Raw genomic sequence first — 19456 nt, 5'->3', positions numbered from 1 at the left:
GTAACATCATAGTGTAACTTCAAATGCCCATGCATAGACATGTACAGTCTGCTTGAGAATTCCTCATGAAATTGTTTATCTTTATGATTTTTTTTCTTTTTCCTCTGATATTGAAGCTGATAGACTAATCCACAAGTAAAGCTCATTGAAATCTTCAGTCACATTCAATACTCTCAGCTGATTATGATCACTTATATATGTTACATTAAAAGTTAAACCATAGATATCCAGTGTACAGCACAGATTTTGAAATAGGGAAGGAAATATAGCATTCTTTATCAAGGCATACATCAATTCATTCACTCGAAGTGTAATGTGACGGACTAGAAACGATGACTCACAGTTTAACCAAGCCAGCCCACAGATTAGTATGCAAATTCAAGCAGGCATTGAATTTATACTGTAGCATTCTCGGTTGAGTGCAACAGGGGGAAAGGATTTTTTGTACTAAAAAAAAAAAAAAAAAAAAAAAAAAATCACATCATTGTTGTAATATGTGATGAAACTGATGATACAATGTACTAAAACCATTTGTTTCCATACTGTTTGGACTCCATAAATAGTTCTTGTGCATTTCTAGTTTTAAAAAACACAAAATTAAAAAATAAATAAATATATATATATATACAGTATATATATATATATATATATATTATGTAAACATGTAGCAGTGAAGACAATACAATGTATTTTAGAGTAAACACATTCATGTAGCCTACCCCTTATCAATGTGCAGTGTTTTATTCTTGCTCTACAATGTCTGCACATCTCAAAAGAAGTAATGTCCTTTACATCAGCCATCTCCTCTTTTCAAAACTTTACAAATGGATTGGGGACAATCGAGTGTGATACATTTGTCTATTTTCAAGCTCTACAGTATATACAATCTCATTGTTGATCTCTGCATGTACAGTACATTTATAATGTATGGCAGTCTCTAGACAAATCCAGTGAGAAAAAAAAAAGAATGAAGAAAAAGGTTAAGAAAAAGCAGCTTGCAAGGAAAAATGAAATGGAAAAGCAGCATTAGCAAGATTAGATCTCTTTCTCAGGATTGTGTATGTAACAAAACCTTGTTTGTACATTAGAGAGATTGATGGATTAGGTAACATTAGATGTGTGATACCTCACCCAATGCTACATACATTATGCATTGCATTGTCATGGAAATATTGTGAAAATGTGTAATTTAACCTTTGCCAACCTTAAAATGGGTAACCTTAAAATGGGCCAATGTCATTCTCCAATAAACGCCTCTCCATCCAGGAAGTAGGCTTAATGTATTGAGACAAGGAATACCATGCTAAAAAAAGCTTTGCTGTTGACGCATCCATGTATTTTCTAATGGTTTATCCCAAGCGCCTTTCATAATTCACGTGTACAGTCATGGCACAGTCTGAACAGCTTTTAGGTTGCCATGGCAATTGTGCAACAGGTGCATTTGTAAAGTGTGAAGCCTATAATATGCCACTCAAAGTGTTATATATGGTACAGTATGTGAGAAAACTGAGGGGATCGAGTCAAGTTACATCGGATTAATCATTTATGAAGATGAGCAATTTTGTCTGTCCATTTCTATTATCTTTTTAGAATGAAAAGTTGTGTGGCCGCCATCATCACTTTTGTTTGCAAGGGCAATGCAGTGTACAAATAATAAAAAAAAAATCTTCATCTTTTATTTAAACCTAGATATTGGATTACTCCAGATATTTTATTCAGTACTCAATTTCATTTGGTGTCTGGGGAAGCAATGAATCAGTAATTAATCCACGATACACTGTATGTTAACAATATGATAAATGCTTTTTACCTGAGAGTGATTTCTGTAGTAATTTTAACAAAAAATATAAGATAGGTAAGATCAAGGGGTTATTTGCAACAAACCTCTAAAGATGTCCAATATTGCATAAAAGATTTGTTTAATGTTTTGTTTGTTGTACCTGTATGTAAATGTACAATTAAAGGAATTCTCGATGTATCTGCACTTGCAGTTGAGTTGCGATTGATTTAAATCAATCGCAAATGTGCAGTCTCCTATCTCGTATGTACATAGTTGCAAGTGATATCAATTGAAAATAAGTTACGATTAATATCAATTCTTTATAAGACAGGGCCTAGGTTTTGTTTCAAATAAGTAATACAGTATGAAAAAAAGCAGTAGGAGGACGAAGATACAATGTACATGTACATGTACTTGTTCTGGTGTTGGTTGTTCTGGTGTTGGTTGTCCATTGGGTATGCAGTGATGAAATATTGAAGAGCCCAAGTGCTGATACAAAATGAAAAAAGTTGCAGGCGCATCGAGGTGTGAGAAAGGAACGTGTCGACTGAGAAGGGTAATAGATTTACAGCTTATTTATTAATAAGTGCGGACAAATATTCAAGTCCTTACTCTATTTCTTGTTTCAAAAGAGGCAAGAAGACTTACATGTAAGGGATAGTTGTCTTGCCTTGACTTTGAAATCTGATGCACATTTATTATTGGCATATATCTACAATGTATGGTTTATTTTGAGTATTTATTTCATTTTCTTTAATCCCTAAATAAATACAATATTTGGATAGAAACTATAATTGCTAATTATCTTAGTGTCATCTTATTCTTTCAAGATTTTCTGTTTTATCTTATTTCTTGCTTGCAAATTTCATATCCATCATTAATTATTCTATTTTACAAGAAATGTGTTTATTGAATTATGTAAGTTACTTCAGATTTTTATTTAAACCATTTCACAATAGACTGTATGAAAAGTCCCTAATGTCTCCAAAATTGAGAGCATTTTGAAATAGTCTTGTCAACTAAGAAATACATTAACTGTAAACTATATGCTTTCATAGAAAACTACTTGTACATGTACTTCCATCCTGTAAATATCCTTTCCCTCAAGTCGCATGCATCTTCTTGCCAAAAAAAAAGAAAAGAAGTGTGATTCATATTTTTCCCCATCTCATTTTCCTTGTATTTGCAGAAGATGCAACCCTGTATTTTGTCGCAATGGGACACAGCTGTCACAATGCAAACACATTTTCTGTCTGAATGTCTCCCCTGGGTTTAAAACTAGATGTAGTACAATCTTTGCATCTACTGTATGTACTTTTGGCCTATTTTCCAAATGGCATGGCAAAGGTCCCCTGTCTATACAGTATATTGCTTTTTGAGAGAATGTTCCAGTCTGGAAAATTGATGAGATCAATTTCGTCCGCCTCCTCAAAAATTAAATCTATCCCCTTAACCCTCTGAATACTGCATGTGATTTTTATGGCATTTACATGTAGATGCAGTTGTATCTTATACCTGTACATGCATGTTATTAAATGGGCAACTGGGAGGAGCTCTTAATCAGGATAGGTCATTGATGAATAGGGAAATGATGCATGGATGCCAAAGAAATCCAATGGAAGTACATGTACATTGGAGGTGGATAACCTATTTAGAAGTATCCAGATACTCATTTCATATGTGTGTGTTAATGACTTTAATAGATTTGAGCATTCATGTACTGTAAATTCAACCATCTCATACTATCAATTAGAAATAGCATTGTATTAATCGATGCCTTTTTTATCCTTCTTATTCATAACATGAAAATGTTTTTAGTTTGGGCACATCTTCTGTAATGGATATTTTGTTTATAACAGGGCTCAACACTAACAAGTGCCCGGGACACATGGGCGCCAAATATCTGAGTCCGAACCCTCAAAACTTTGATTTTTTTATATTTCTCAGTAATATTATAATGCCAATTTTAAATTAAGGAAAATCACTTTATAAAGGTTTTAACTATACTCATTTGATACAGTAATATTTTAATGCCAATTTTAAATTAAGGAAAATCACTTTATAAAGGTTTTAACTATAAATCATTTGATACCGTAGATAAATATATGTTATACAAATAGAGGAAATATTCTTGTTTGGTAAAAGGAAACAAATGGGTTCCCTTTTTAGGAGATACTAGAAAGGAGAGACATCTTCCATTGCCCTATCCTTACCAAAATAACTGTAAAGTATATTGTATAGACCAGGACCAAATAGTGATCCAGTATTGTTATTATTTGTGTTGTCCTGGGTTTCCAGACTTGGACATTGGTAGCCCTGCAATCTATCAAAAAGAGAAAAGGGGAAACACATTTGCCGTCGTCCACTATGTCCACTATATAGCACGCTCATCATTATGCATACCAGGCATATCTACCACTGTACAGATGTATGTCTGCTATCTGTCTGTCTTTTTGAGAGAGATCATGTGGAAAAGCCATTGACATGCCTTCCTGTAGAAGCTTGAATGAGCTAGGATCAAAGTCCTTGGATGACAGCTGAATCAAACCCAATGGAATGATGGTGGAAACAAACCCAGAGAAGATATGGATCTCTCACATCCCTTCCATGTATGGATCCATATTTCATTCTAGTCTGGCTCCCATACTCTTTTTAAAATTGTGTGTTGATCTGTCAATCTACATGTACATGCATGTATGGTTTCATATTTCATATATGGCTTTGAGACTGTAGGCCTATACATTAGAATCATGGAAATAGATGATATGAATCTATGATATCCTATGTATGGATCCATATTTCTACCGGTAGTCTTTTTTCCACATTATATATCATTGATGTTGTTGATGTTTTCATTCAGTCTTGTTTACATGCTGTTCATCATCCCATATATGGATTGATATTTCATACTTTTTAGCCGGTGCTTTCAGGATGTCTAATGGTTAATTGGGAAGATAAAAATCTCTGACATCCCCTGTATCTATCCGTCCACGCTCTATAATGATACTGATAGGCCTATTGTATAGATTGATGTTTTGCTCTAGTCTTGATTCCAAGCTACTTTTCATCTCATTCATGGATCCATATTTCATGCTAGTCTGGCCTTCAGCCTGTTTAGTGGTAGGAAATAGAATTGATAGCTGTCCCATGTACTGGTTCATACTTACATGAATAATTGTTTAGCTTCCAGACTGTGTTGCAAATTGCAGTGCAATGCAAGAAATTTGAGCCTATAAATTGCTGACATCCCATATGTGGATCTGTATTTCAAATTAGTCTAGATTTCAGGCTAGCTAAATGTAATATTGGAAATAAGAATCTATGCCATAAATCCATGTTATGATCCTGCTCTCACATTCTCTTCAGTGTATAGTGAAATGGTGGAAAGAGGGAGAAATGAATCACTGATCAGGAATGACAAAAACAAACAAACAAACAAAACATCAATGCTGATTTGAATCACTATCAAATCTGAAATCTCTATGTTGTTTTTTCTTTTTTAATTTAGTGATTTATATATTTGATTCAATTTGGTGATTGAGTTCTAAAATATAAAGGATAGTTCACTTAATTGCAGAGTAGGGGCCTATGCATTTCCCATCTTTTTTTTAAATTTTAGTTTAGTTTACCACTCGTGAGTAGTGATTAACATATGATGATGCCTAATTTTGTTCGTGTTGGAGACCGGTTCCTTTTCTCAGCTCGCTGCCCATAATGATGTACAGACCCGAGCAAATCCAATTAGTTGGGATGAATTGAAGGCCAACCCCAAATTAACCAGATTTTCATCGCATCCCCCTCTCGCTGGACGCATGATATTATTAAATTCTGCAAGAACACGTTTTCCAATATGGTGTAATGGAAGTTTCATGGAATGTGGACAAGTAAAAAGAGATGTGTAGACCAATAATGTAATGTAAGAGTATACATGTAGAATATGTAACGGATTAGAATTCATATTCCCAATACTAGTATTATGAGCTACACATGTACATGTACATATGTACACTGTACATGTATGTACAGCTGTATGGAGAGGAAAATAAGAAGAGGCATTTTTGTAATGTGTAATCCTAGATTTCAAGGCACAAATCATCCACTTTTCAATTGATACCACCTTCATTTGACTAATTGAATTATCAGTAGCATTTGATATATTACCAGTACATGACATAATATTGCTTTGGAATGAAGAATGTAAAACCTACAAATGTACAGTATGTACATTAGATGGATAATTGCTTCAAATTGTGGAATTGTATTTCAATTTGTAATGAAATCACTATTTTGAGTCCAGGGCTGTTCACATCTGATTTTATTTGGCTAGGTCAAGGATTAACAGAACCAATTCAAACTTTGAATTGAAAATATTTGGCATCTGCTCTCATATTTACCCCTCTTTTGAGGTAAATGTCTACAAGTGCCCCAAAAAAGTATGTCTGTCTTATTCCAAATTGTTCTAAAATGAATTATTTAAGATTTCCTGTACTTGTAAAAAGTGAAATTTCCTGGCAGGACTTCTGATGAATAATACTTTTTTGTGTGTGTATTTTTTAAAATCCTGTGCTCACTCTAGAAGAAAGCAGAAAAATCAGAAAAGCATACCTGTGAAAGTTTAAATAAAACTGGACAAAAAATGAGATTATTTATTTTGAGTAGTGCACCAAGGGTTAAAGCATTTTGAAGAAAAACAAAAACAAATTGATATTTGTGTACATGACAAACAGGAGAGTTATCCGTCAATACGTCACAATCCACTGACAAAATTGCCAAAGTGAGATTTGCAAAGCTGTAGTGACCCTCACATTTCAAACATTTGTAACCCTCTTATTATAGGTTGGATCTATCTCAAAATTTTGCCACTCTGTTTCTCTTATCTTTCTGCTTTCATTCAATGAACTTATTAAAATGGTTGGATTGCCCTTTATAACATGTAGTGCTCACTGCTAATGTGTACTTTCTGACTGCTCTGAATACATCCAATCACACTGAATGGGGAATGTGGTCTTAATCATTTCTTATTATTTTATCATCTATCTGTACATATACATATATGTATGTTACATGGTATGCATGCTGTAAGCTCACATAGCCCCTCCTCTCCCCCTCATTCCTTCCACCCCCTCCCATGATATTGCTGTCAATCAGTGGGACATAGTGACCTTGAACCTCAACACGCCATTGAGATTGCTTGATTAACCCTTCTCACCTTGGAAGAAAACAAGGGCTTACCTGTAATACAGGTTCAAGTCTCTCATAATGAATCTCATTGGAGCGAATCAAAGGATTTCTGAGCATGAATACTGATACTTCTTGACCTATATACCTATGGGAATATATCAAGGCCTTAGAGTTGTATGTATTTGTATTAAACAAGGAACAAAGAAAGTTATTTGCTTGGTTTGCACTTTAAAACCAAATTATTATTTTTTTTGGTTTTTTTACTGTACATAGTTTCAAATCAGAGTGTTATTTTCTTAGCTTAGTGAAACATTTTGGTCCACAAATTAGATTTTAACATTTGGGAACATTCCAGTAAAAACCCATGAACATTTATTCACCTGACCTTGAACTTAGTCTGGGGCTTCAACTTCTTGCTTGATCAAGTTTAATATGTTGAAGTTCACTCATAAGTTAAATGTAAATGTACACAGTACTCTTTTGTTTTTTTGTTAAAGATAAACTTGAGTTCTGATAAAAAAAGAAAATGAATTCTCACAGAATCTAAAGAAACTTACACTGAATGTTCAAGATTACAAATAAATGTCATGTGCCAAACAATTTTGGAAGAAAATGTATACTGGCTGAGTAATGAGCATAGAAATATAAGGAAATCGGGGTAGTACTAGCCCCGACACCATTTGTGTTGTCCCATATACATCTTTCTGTGTAAGTGATTGTTACTTTACCAAGACTCTGCCAAATTTATGATGATTTTGATGACTCTAGAACCTTGCATTACACACCATTACTTACATGCTATATGATCAACTTTTCTGATCCACACCTTTTCTTTCACAATGCAATCGCATTACCAGAACTCAAGTTTATCTTTAATGTGCTTATGAGGCAAGTTGGCCTTTTTCCTCTAACTACGATTTTTGTTGTTGACAAGCTTGATTTTTTTTCTTCTAATTTTTAATGATGTTTGTAGGATAGAAGCAGTCAAGTGTGAGGAATTATTTGATATTTGTAAAAACATTCTGGAGTTATGATAGAGAGGGAAAACATCTCTCAAAGATTGATCCCTATTATATTGAGAATGTGTGTACCCAAAACAAATCTGAGAATGAGAGAAAGAAGGAGAAATGAATAAATTCAGAGTAAGAATGAAGGAAGGTGTGAGTGGGTGGGTGTAACATTAGGAAGAGAGTTGAATAGATGCCTTGTAGTATAAGAAACGATTGATATACAGCATGTCTTGCTCCTAACATTCGTCATCAATCTATAAATTTCCACGGGGGATATCGACTGGCTTGTGAAAGTAGTTTGCTGGAGATGGAGCATGTTTCAGCTCCGGAAGCTTCCTGTATCATGCGCACTGATTTACTGTCTGCATCAATAAATGTGCAGGATGTTACTTTCTTGAATAACATTATCTGAGAACCACCTGATAAGAATCTTCAAGAAGAAATCTATTGTAAATTTTTTGAGTTGATGAAATTTATATATATTTTTTAAGTTCCTGGATCAAATTTTATACATGTACATGTACCTGTAGGTCAAAATATGAATCATAATTAGGTACAATCTCTACCTTTTTTTTTTATTGGCATAAAGTATCAATTACTTGGTATTAAAGTGTGAATGTAGATGTTGGTGGAGGCCTACTGTACATGCAACTCTCTACTAATTTTCATCTTCTTCCGTTACCTTATCCATTTGAGTGTGCGGTGCATGCATATCATTTTTTCATATGGAACAAGAATGTGATTATTTATCCAAACATTGCAAGTCCCTGCCTAATGGACAAGGCAAGCGTGGATAGCATGTATAGCATGCATATAATGGATGTTATCTTGGTGAGTCTCTGCTATCTTAGCTAACAACAACTACCACTGCAAACACTCACTAATGGAAAGGATCCATAATGTCACAAGTTCAACAGTGTTTGTCTTCTGGCTCCACCTTGTCTCCCTGCGATTTCTGTTTGCGTACAACTAACTACATGTACAAGTCGTTTTCGTGTAATAATGTTGCCTGTTTGTATTGAGGAAGTTTTTGAAATGTTAAACCATCGCTACATGTATGTTGTAAATTTCTAACATGTAGTTGAACTCTACACTTCACCTACATTGTATGGACACAACAATATATATACGTACATAATCCAAACGCAATGTCAAATCCATTTGCAACCTATAAACCCAACCCTACATTTTTAACTAGTGCTGTAGTCAAACGCCCATGGCGGATTCCGTTTTCAATTGTTTCATTTTCCCGTTTTTTTTTTTTTTTTTTTTTTTTTTTAATCGTTTAACCGAAAACCGTCCGGTTTTGACTGGCAGTTAAACGGAATTGGAGATATCCGTGATGTTACAGCACTATTTTTAACAAAATATGGATTGGAGCAAATGTTTGATAAATATTTCCTGAGTGGTGGTACAGTACATTTGCATTGTCTTAAATTGTATAGAAAGATCTTGTGAAACACAAAGACTATTTACACCCGTAGCTTACCATTCATTCCACACATGAGGCCTTTAAATGTCAACATGTACATGTGCAAATACTTGGATGTTTGTGTATGCATCAGTAATATAATGTTGGTCTCCATACATGTACATGTATTACTAGGAAGTAAGGAGCAGGTGGCCCTGTAGTAGAAGGAGCTAGAGCTGATAGGATGAAATTGTACATGTTTGAAATATTGTTTAACTTTAACTACATGTAAGTTTAACTAAAATATTTAAAAATTGTTGAGTGTGAGCATACATATAGCTTTGACCACTTTGTGTTTTTATGTGACGTGTATTACCAATTGGTATTCATGTTTTATGTTTTATATAATGAATCTGTGATTTTGAAATGTAAAAGTATAGATTACATGTATGAAGAAAGATATGATAGATTCAATTACCAATTAGCCTATTTCCTGACTACCGTTCTTATAAATTTTTAATGGATTGTTTTGTTTACCAATGAGAATGATGATTAGTACAAATATGAGATCATTTTATTTTAACCATCCTCAAAAAGACTCTCACAAAATCAAACAAATTTTTGTTCTGTTACTGACCAACGCTTTATTATGCTCGAAAACCTTTTTGCTTTAAGAATCTTGTAAACAAACAAAACCCTTGGTTGGATCATGGAGAGCAAATACAACGACAGACATTTCCTGTCACCCAATACAGTCTCTAGAGTCTTGGAGTGATACATGGTTCATGGCTAAGGTTCAGAGGGTACTGGTCCCATACACTGTCTTCCGTTTCATCCCCAGGGCTATCATTCCTTGAACTTAAAAGAGCTAAAAGAGTCACAGTCTCCTCCACTCTACACTCTGTCTCTGGTGAAATGATATGTATTTACCGCAATCTCAATTTGCAGATTAATGCCATGTCGATGCATTGACCTGCATGTGTCTTTGAAAATGTTGAAAATTTCAAGAAATGTCCATGTAATTGTAAAATGTCCAAGACGTGTAGTAAACAGGAGCTTTATTGAGCCGCTCCTGTCTCAGAAGTTATATCTTGAACATCCATGTTCTTTCCAATAATGCTTTTTAACAGTTTTAATGTGCTAACCAAATTATCCAATGAAGTATACTGCTACTACTAGTGTTGAATTGTAGGCTTACTTCCTAACTTCTTTAATGGGAACTAGCTGTACATATAATGTTGTCCTGCATTAGTACATTTTTCTTGTCCCTCTAAATTGGTTGATTGATTGCATACATGTATGTTTACATACAGTCATCGAGTATGGAGACTGCAGAATTACCCCCAATCTTCACTAACATGCTCGCAATTTATTTCCATTATTATTTTTATGCTTGTCACTGTTCTAACTCACAGAACAAGATAATTGATTGAATACTGTTCTCTTTTTTTTTATGTCTCCCCCTTCTGTGTGCAGGTTAGCCATGAGTCATGAAGCAGAACAAGTTGACTTGATATTGATCAAGCTCTCAGCCTGCGCGGGGTTGTAAAACACTCGGCCATTCAGTGGTGATGATCTTGGACTGAACCCAGCCTCATGTTGCTCAGAAGTTAGTCATCGTGTTTCACCTAACTTGTGCTGGGTCCATTGTACAATTTGTTAACAGAGCTGAGCCATCCTACACGCAGTAAAACACAAGCAATGACGCTTTGAGTGAATTGGCCAGTGAATTGTGCGGGAAGGATATATTTATTGGCTTGAGATTTGTAAGACAAAATGTAAGATTGGAAAGCTGAGTTTGAGTTGAGAAACAATGGGTAGTAACCCTTCAAGTAACAGGGACTCTGGTGAGTCCACAAGAGAGGAAGGTGGCACTGCCAGGGATCATTCAAACACCATGTTCCCCTCGTCACATCATGGACCCATAGGAGATGAGGTCTTAGAACCTCCTAGCCAAACACTGCCATCTCCTGCAAAAGTGGACAAAGTGAAAAAGAAGAAGCCCACAAGCTTCTCCTCACTCAAGAGGAGAATTGTGAGAAGAAAGACTGCAGGTAAGTTCCAGGATCATGCTCGGTCCATACGGGATCTCATAGCAACTTGGAATCCTCTGGATGTGTGTTCACTCATAGAGGAATATGATGCTCTGGCAGCTCTCAAGGAAATTGCTATTCAGACAGACTTGGCTAGGACATCGGCCTCACCACTCAAAAATGACTTGTTGCAGCTGTTTAATAGTAAAAACTGTGCAGATGTGAATTTAATCTACAAAGGATCAACATTCCCAGCTCATCGTGCCATACTCTCTGCAAGGTGCGGTTTCTTCAGGGAACTCCTGCGGAGGAACCCGACGGTAGGTGCAGAAGTTCCAGTGGACCTTGGTTGGTCAGGGGTAACAGTGAATATGTTTGCTTCGTTACTCAGATACTTGTACACGGGAGAGTTTAACACGGAAGATTCGCAATTAGAAAACTTTGATGTATTGATCAGATTAGGAGAGCGATTTGGAACACCGAATGCACTTGAGCACGACTTCAGAATGTTACTGGATACGGGCAATTACGGAGATGCTGCACTCGTTTTTTCTTGTGATACTGAATCAGTTGGAGTGACACGTGCCATAGAGGCATCAAGGACATCTGTCGGGAGTTCTGTTAAGTGCCATAAAGCCATCTTGTCTGCAAGATCACCGTTCTTTAGAAGTGTTCTCCAGAGGAGACACCAGCAAAGCAGTGAATCTAGTGCAAGGACGTTGCCAAGCATAACACCCATTGTGCTTGATGAGTCAGTGATACCCAAAAAGTATGTTCATGTACTGTTGTATGCCCTCTATCAGGATGTAGTAGACTTAAGTCTAGTCTTGCCAGACAGTCCCAGTGTAGGAAGCCTTGGAGAAGCTCAAGCCATGGCATCGGGAAGGACACCACTTACTAAAGTGGAGCAAGCCATGGAGTTGTATCAGATTGCAAGATTCTTGGACTTTGCAACTATGGCTCATGGTAAGAAAAAGAATCAGAATTGAAATTTATAAATGTGTCGCATTAATCTAGCCTATATTTTAAAGCATTCATATTCATATTCATATATTTCATGTCCTCTTTGAAAACGATTATTAGCTAGAGCTTTTTGTGTTTTGTATTTTGTGCTATAAACAACTGCTTGGCCTTCAAAAAGTAAAGGCTTTTAACATACAGTATTGCAAAATCTGCTTGTATTCAGATTGTTCTGAAAGAATTCAGTTCTTTGTTAGAATAACAAACTGGAGGTAAGTTATTCCAATGATATATATATTCACACCCTAAACATACTTGACAGAAAATCAAAGGTCTTCCTTTTCTTAATGTACTACTACTGAAAATAATGAATATTGAGCCATGGAAATGATTGAAATTTGATCGAATATATTCATGTACATGAATCATATAATTGACTTAAATGATAATAATAATCTGAATTAAATAATGGTAAAAAATTATCTCTTGGCTGTTACAAAATATACTCTGTGTCCATTCATCTTCCAGTATGAAACAAAATGAATTCATTTCAATGCTCTGTTCTTTTCCTTCATTCACCCTTTCCAACCACCACCCTTCAGCTTGTGAAGACATCATAGCGCGGAGCATCACCACAGAGAACCTGGTCTCCATCTTGACATGGAGCCTGGAGCCCCATGGATCCCACTGGGTCCACCGGCAGGCTCAGCAGTACCTGCAGGAGGAGTTCTCTGCTGCAGCGGCATCTCCGGTTCTCTTTGAGCTCCGGGAATCTCAACTCATTATGGCTCTCAAGTCCGACTTCCTCCAGGTATGGTAGCTTTCAAACCAGAGCAAAATAACACTAAGCTCCTATAGGAAATCTATTTATTCAGATGGCTATATCTCAGCCAATACTTAACATATTCAATTGGTTTTCAACATTTGGACATTATTTTTTAGGCCCTTTCGGAAAATTAAGAAAAATTTGAGAAATTCTAAAAATAGATTTGTATGATGTCACAAGCTCCGGTACTCTATTTCTTGTGAAAGTGTGGAGTTCTTATGCTGTATCAATATGCTAAGAAAACTGTATAGTATACTTTTATAGTGCTTAATAGTAGATTGATTCTGTACAGTTGTTTACATTGAACTTTTTATTCTGTAAAATGAATTTCTAATTTTATTCAATACTTTTGAAAAACAGATGGTATAATTGCCCATAATTATTGTAAAATCTATATTGTCCACTATATGCTATACCCATGTTCCGTTGTGTTATGAATAAGAGAAACTTGGCCTTGTACAGAATGTCTTGCACGATTAGGACAAATTAATACATTCCTTCAATAAGGCTCTCCGGGAGGGTTGTTCAATTTCAATGTCTGGGGGATTATTTCCTCATTTTGATATCCTCTTAAGCATGGTAGATTAATCAAGAATGACAGAAAGCAGCTCTCCAATGAATCGTACATGTACAGTGTAGCCTGAGCAGCCTTACAAAACGTAAGCTCTTCCTGCTGTGTGTGGCCACCAGGATATTAAGGTCTGTGCTGCCAAGGATATTGTCTTTCCTTACCGCCCATAAGATGTGGGGGAAGGAGAAGGAGATTGAGCAAGAGAAAAGCACAACTCTATATGTCTCTGTTCACTTGAAATCAAATAGAGGTCAATGTTATTGCAAAATAAGATATTACTGGGGCCATGGCTTGTTGCCTTACTCAATATTACAACTCCTTCTTAATTACGGTTTGCAGATATGAAATTTATTGCAAGCACCAATAACGAAGCCCTGGGTTGTAGGGTTTAATTTTAGATAGACTGCTTGACAAAATAATTTTCACTGCTTTCTTTATTAAAAGTCATAGAAGCAAGGCTGACTTATTAACTGAATTGAAAAGTATGTCTAAGATATATACAAAGATTATGTAAAAGCTTTAAAATATATTTGCTGTCCATGGGATGTGAGATATATCAGCAATTTTGTGCCAAGAGACCTATTTCATAATTCCACACATATCTGCAGAGTGTACAGTTAGAAAAAAAGAAGCTTCTGACTTTCATTCCTACGTATAATTAAAAGTTCATTCATTCTGATTGATTCTTCCTACTACTCTGCATCACTTGTAGCAGATATCATCAGGAAATATCATCAGTCTTGGATTTAAAAGAGAAAAAAAAAGTTATATTTGTAATACAGAGCAAAACCACAGGGTGGCATTACAGATGGCATCAACATTAATGCTATGACCCACTTTCTCTTTTTGAACAATTGAAACTGTTATGCGTAAACATCTGTATTTCAAAAACTCTGCATACATGTGTGTGAAATACATACTGTGGTGTAGCTTTTTTTCCTGGGGGAACTGCTGTTACATGCACTGTTATGATGCTGGTTGAAAAGTAATCTGACAAAAAAGAAGTAAATAATCACACTCAAATGTTCAATATATTCATACACCCCTTTTTTTGTACACAATGTCAAATGCTTACAAAGTCATATAAGTGTACATTTACAGTATATGATAAACATATTACTATAGTGTTCAGTTTGATACACTAAAATCTACATATAAATGAATGCTTGATAGGTGTAATGAAACAACCAAAGAACAAATAACCAGGCTCTGAGTAAATCAAATCAAAACTAACTGTTGAAACCACAGACTCTGTGGTTTCTTTGTTGAGCAGTTTTGACATTAAATATGACAGAAGGAAATGCATGGTACAGGATTAAAGTAAATGAGGCAGACATACAGATTTGCTGATGTTTCTAGATTCTAAAGCATTTTTCTTCTTTTTTTCTGCTGATTATTTCCTATTCAGGTTGCTGAAGCAGATATTCTGAAAGCAGTAGTAAGATGGGGAGAATACCAGCTCATAAAGAGGATGGAAGAGAGAGGTAAATAATATGCATTAAACCCATTTCCTTTACAGCTTAAAATAGTGATTACTATTTTACAGCATTTATTTTAATTTCATACTTGAGTGTACTGTACATAGTCATGTGTTATTGGTAAGCCACCACATGCAATCAAGTGAATATCTAGCATCTGTAAACTTAATTGCTATGGGATCTGGTTGCAATAATAGGACACAAATTTAGGAATTAAATAAAACCTGATATGAACATTGGAATAGAATCATATTAAGAATCCATTATTAGAGAAATTTATATACATGAGAGAGCAACATCAGCACTTTCTGTAAAACAAATTACATCAAGGTCAACAACATATAGTTTAATACAGTAAAACAGTGACTGAAGAGAAACATAGTGACAAATGCTATAATTTGATACAAACTTTATTTATTTTCACTAAAATTCTGGTTAACATGAACACAGCAATGTAATATTTAAATCTTGGGAAATTATATCTCTCATACAGTTTTGTGTCCCCCTTTGAAGTTGCATGCTATACCTTCCATTTAGTGAAATGAATTTTCACCGTTATCCAGAATACCATGCTGAAATCAGGCTAAAAATAAGCTTTATCAAAAGGGATATCAGAGATTACACTGTTACAGAATGTGATTTGGTTCCAATAACTTTCTTGATTTGATAATTTGATACATATGACCAACTGCTGATTAAATGCCTAGAGATGAGCAATTGAAAAGAAAAAAATTGCAATCAAATCAAGTTACTTAATACCACATGTGCATGTTTGTGGTATTGAATTTCAGATTTATTGATTTTTTTTAAAATGTATATTTACATTTAAAATAATGGGTTTTATTTGTATAAAATCCACTTTAGAACAGTAAGCAGAGGCAAATATTCTCTTACAGCACTATATAAACATACTCTTATGCTTCTTCTGATTTCAAACGAGCAAGGCTTACCTTACATGTAGCTGTAGTGTTAAGAGTTAAAGAGACGTTTCCTGCCATAGCTTAATTGGATTGTAATGAGATAATTGCTATCAGATGAAATATCAGCCCATACTGGGCACTGATTGAATTTTAATGCATCCAATTGATTAAGGACTATTGCATGTCAGCTCCAATATTAAAATAGCTAGAAATAATCAATTCATGTTCATTTACAATTTATTTCCTTATGATGAGAAATAACAAACACTTATTATTTTTGTGTGGGTGCTAGCCTTTTTATTTTACCCTTTCCTTTCAAAAATCTAGAAATATGATATATAAAGAAATTTTGCTGTCTGATTCTCTCCATGTATCTTAGCATGTTTATATTCATCTTACCTGGATTGAGGAACTAATCTGTTTTGTGTTAAAACAATATATATTTTTTCTTCTCAAAATAAAAAGCCGACAGGACAGGCTTATAATAATGGTATTTAAGGATGTTTTGGGAAAGGGCCCACTATTGTGTCACTATTGGTTTCCTTCTCTTTTAGCCTCGGATAAAGATATTTTTTACACTTTTTGATGCAATACTCAATAAACCCAAAAGTGCATTATTACAGGCACCATGCAGTGCTATTATGTACATATTGCCTATTCAGGAGTGGAAATCAGTTGCGCCATTATTGACTTTAAGGCTTCTTCAAGAAAGATAATACCACTGTCCATTCATGATGACCAGGGATGGTCAACTCACCTTGAACTTTCGCTCTGATTTCTGGAAGCTTGGTTATTAAGTAAACACACAATTTCATTGAAAACATTGATTGCTCGTGGAAGGCAATGGTTTCATAATTTAGACAGAGCATAATAGGAAATACAAAGACAGTTGTGATATACCTCCTGAACGCATGATATTGTGTAAAGGTGTCATTAAATGCTGTATTATAGTGGGGTATATAACAAAGATATTGTTCTAGTTTTGAAATTCTTTAAAATCAAGGTAATAATACTTGTTTAGAAGTGAAGGGTATGATTACATGTATAATTCTTTTTTTTTGGGGGGGGGGGGGGGGCTAGAGAGCTTACAGTAGATATAGCAATTACTGTTTTATTTTGTTGACTTCATGTATCTCAAGCCTTAATATGTACAGTGAATTATCAATCCAAGAGCTATTTTAAAAGTAATATCACAGAAATATGACAACCTTGTGGAAAGGGAAAAATGAGTTGGAATTCAACATTTCATGACCTGTTCTATTTTTGTTTTGTAATCCACAACACTCCCTTCAGTTCACAGAGAAAGTGTGATGTTCCTTGTATGCAGGCATTCTGTCACACCTCTGTGCATTATTTTGAATGTGAAGGCCATCCATCCCCACTTCCAATCATTGTCTGATTGGATCGTAGCCCAGCTATTGTCCCCTACCTTTGGCATTTATCACATCTGCATCCCCTTTCCTGTCACATTACCCCGACCTTGAAATTTTATTTAGCGCCCAAACTATGTCAATGTCGCTCTCCAGGGATTGTCTGGTGATCGATTCACAATTAGGTACTTTTATTAAATGAGTTTAATCTGATGCTGGTTTGATTTTATTTCTGATTGCAAAATAATGTTCATTTGGATAGAGCGAGTACATTGTATTTGTTAGAAGAGAAATTTCTACTAAAATGTTTAGGTTTGAATGTACATGTTTGGTGCCTCCTGTATGTGAGACAATGATATATGTATTATTACTAAGAAAAGACAAAATGGAAATGAAAGTGCAATATGATTTGGAGGTTGTAGTAATCTAAAACATATAATAAAAAATCTGGAAAAGATGAAATAGTGACTCTAAAATAGACTTGAAAAATTGGAGGTGATAAGTTGTGATTTAGAGCAAATGTAGGACAGTTGTACAGTAGTAGTATGCATCCTCTCTGAGGCCTCAGGAAACATTTGGATGTGTTACAACTACAGATGTAAAGGGACCCTAATCAGGGTTTGATGATGTAAAACAGATGTGAATTTATAAGTAAGCTCTGCCTTGCTTTTAGATATATCTAAAGTGGTATATCAACAAGACAGACATAGGAATAGTCAATTCACTGTAAAATTTATTTGAATTATATGTATTCATTATTCTCATTTAGATTATTTTCTTGTGATAAAATTTGATGAACAGTTGGTTAATATAACCATCAATTACATTAATTTTTCTTTGCAATCAGTGTAGTTTACTGTTTTACCAAGGGGCCCTCATATTAACACAATTAAACAAAAGATAATGAATGCAAATATGTAATATATCATTTCATATGAAATTGTATTAAAATGGGACTGTTATTCTATGTATAAGCAAACCACTACCCTGACAGAAGTATGAAGTTAAGACCCCAGCCATACCAACAAGAACAATTGATAAGTTCACACTGACAAGACCAACATCAGACTTACAATAGTCCAAACCAACAAAAAAATAGCCAAGATTTGTCTACTATCAACCGGTTTAGAGTTGCTTTGGCAGTGTGACATGGGGAATGAGAGCCGTGATTTTTCTCTGATAATCTAACATTCTAATCTTACATCTTTCATTCTCCCATGTTTTCCATCACTCAGAACCCAATCTTGTGAGCCACACCCAGCACAGCGTGAGCAGAAAAGGTATCAAGAGAAGAGACCTGGATACAGGAGAACTCAGAGAGATCATCAGTAGTCTACTCCCTCTCGTCAGGCTGGAACATATCATTCCTAGGGAACATGAGGTCAGATCATAACCCATAACCTTCACATTGTCCCATCTGATTTTACATTTTCCCCTTCATGTCTCTGCTACATCTAAGCTGCCCTCTCTTTCTCTTTCTTTACATCTTTATTTGTCACCTATCTACCTCATTATATGCTCCTAAGATTATGTTCCCTTTGCTTTTTCATTTTTTTGAAAATATTACTTATTCATGATTCATATAGAATCATTAGAATTTCTGGGGGAAAAAAATTAATCTAAAACAAATTGGATAAATGATGGTAACATTTTTTTGAACTAAAAAGAACTTAGTTTAATAGCAGAGCTTCTATATTTGTAAAGGAATTAGCCATTGATGAATGTTCCGGTCATCGTAATCAACTGTTCTAAGAATTTTTTTTTTTTAGCTGTTGAGCCTTATTCTCTATACACTTGACTTAATGTTTGATATATATGTCACATGTTCTCTCATTGCAAAACTAGTCTCCTATGTGTTGTTTTTATTGTTGTGTTTATTAGTAAAGGACGAGCTAAAGTTCTAGTATATGTAGTTC

General features: G+C 34.9%; 1 protein-coding gene across 1 annotated transcript in view; it reads left to right on the top strand.

Moving 5' to 3' along the window:
• LOC578070 (BTB/POZ domain-containing protein 7) overlaps positions 1-19456 on the top strand; it is a 63269-nt gene that overhangs the window by 14947 nt on the left and 28866 nt on the right. The window contains exons 3-6 of the mRNA XM_778257.4: positions 10859-12381; positions 12978-13186; positions 15181-15256; positions 18776-18921. Coding sequence (XP_783350.1) covers positions 11196-12381; positions 12978-13186; positions 15181-15256; positions 18776-18921 — 1617 coding nt within the window. The 5' untranslated portion in view covers positions 10859-11195. The remainder of the gene's footprint in view (positions 1-10858; positions 12382-12977; positions 13187-15180; positions 15257-18775; positions 18922-19456) is intronic.

This window comes from Strongylocentrotus purpuratus, unplaced genomic scaffold (genome assembly GCF_000002235.5).
Source record: "Strongylocentrotus purpuratus isolate Spur 01 unplaced genomic scaffold, Spur_5.0 spur5_scaffold_5, whole genome shotgun sequence".
Taxonomy (NCBI): Eukaryota; Metazoa; Echinodermata; class Echinoidea; order Camarodonta; family Strongylocentrotidae; genus Strongylocentrotus; species Strongylocentrotus purpuratus.
The sequence above is the reverse complement of the archived record's forward strand: the minus strand, read 5'-3'. Positions and strand labels throughout refer to the sequence as shown.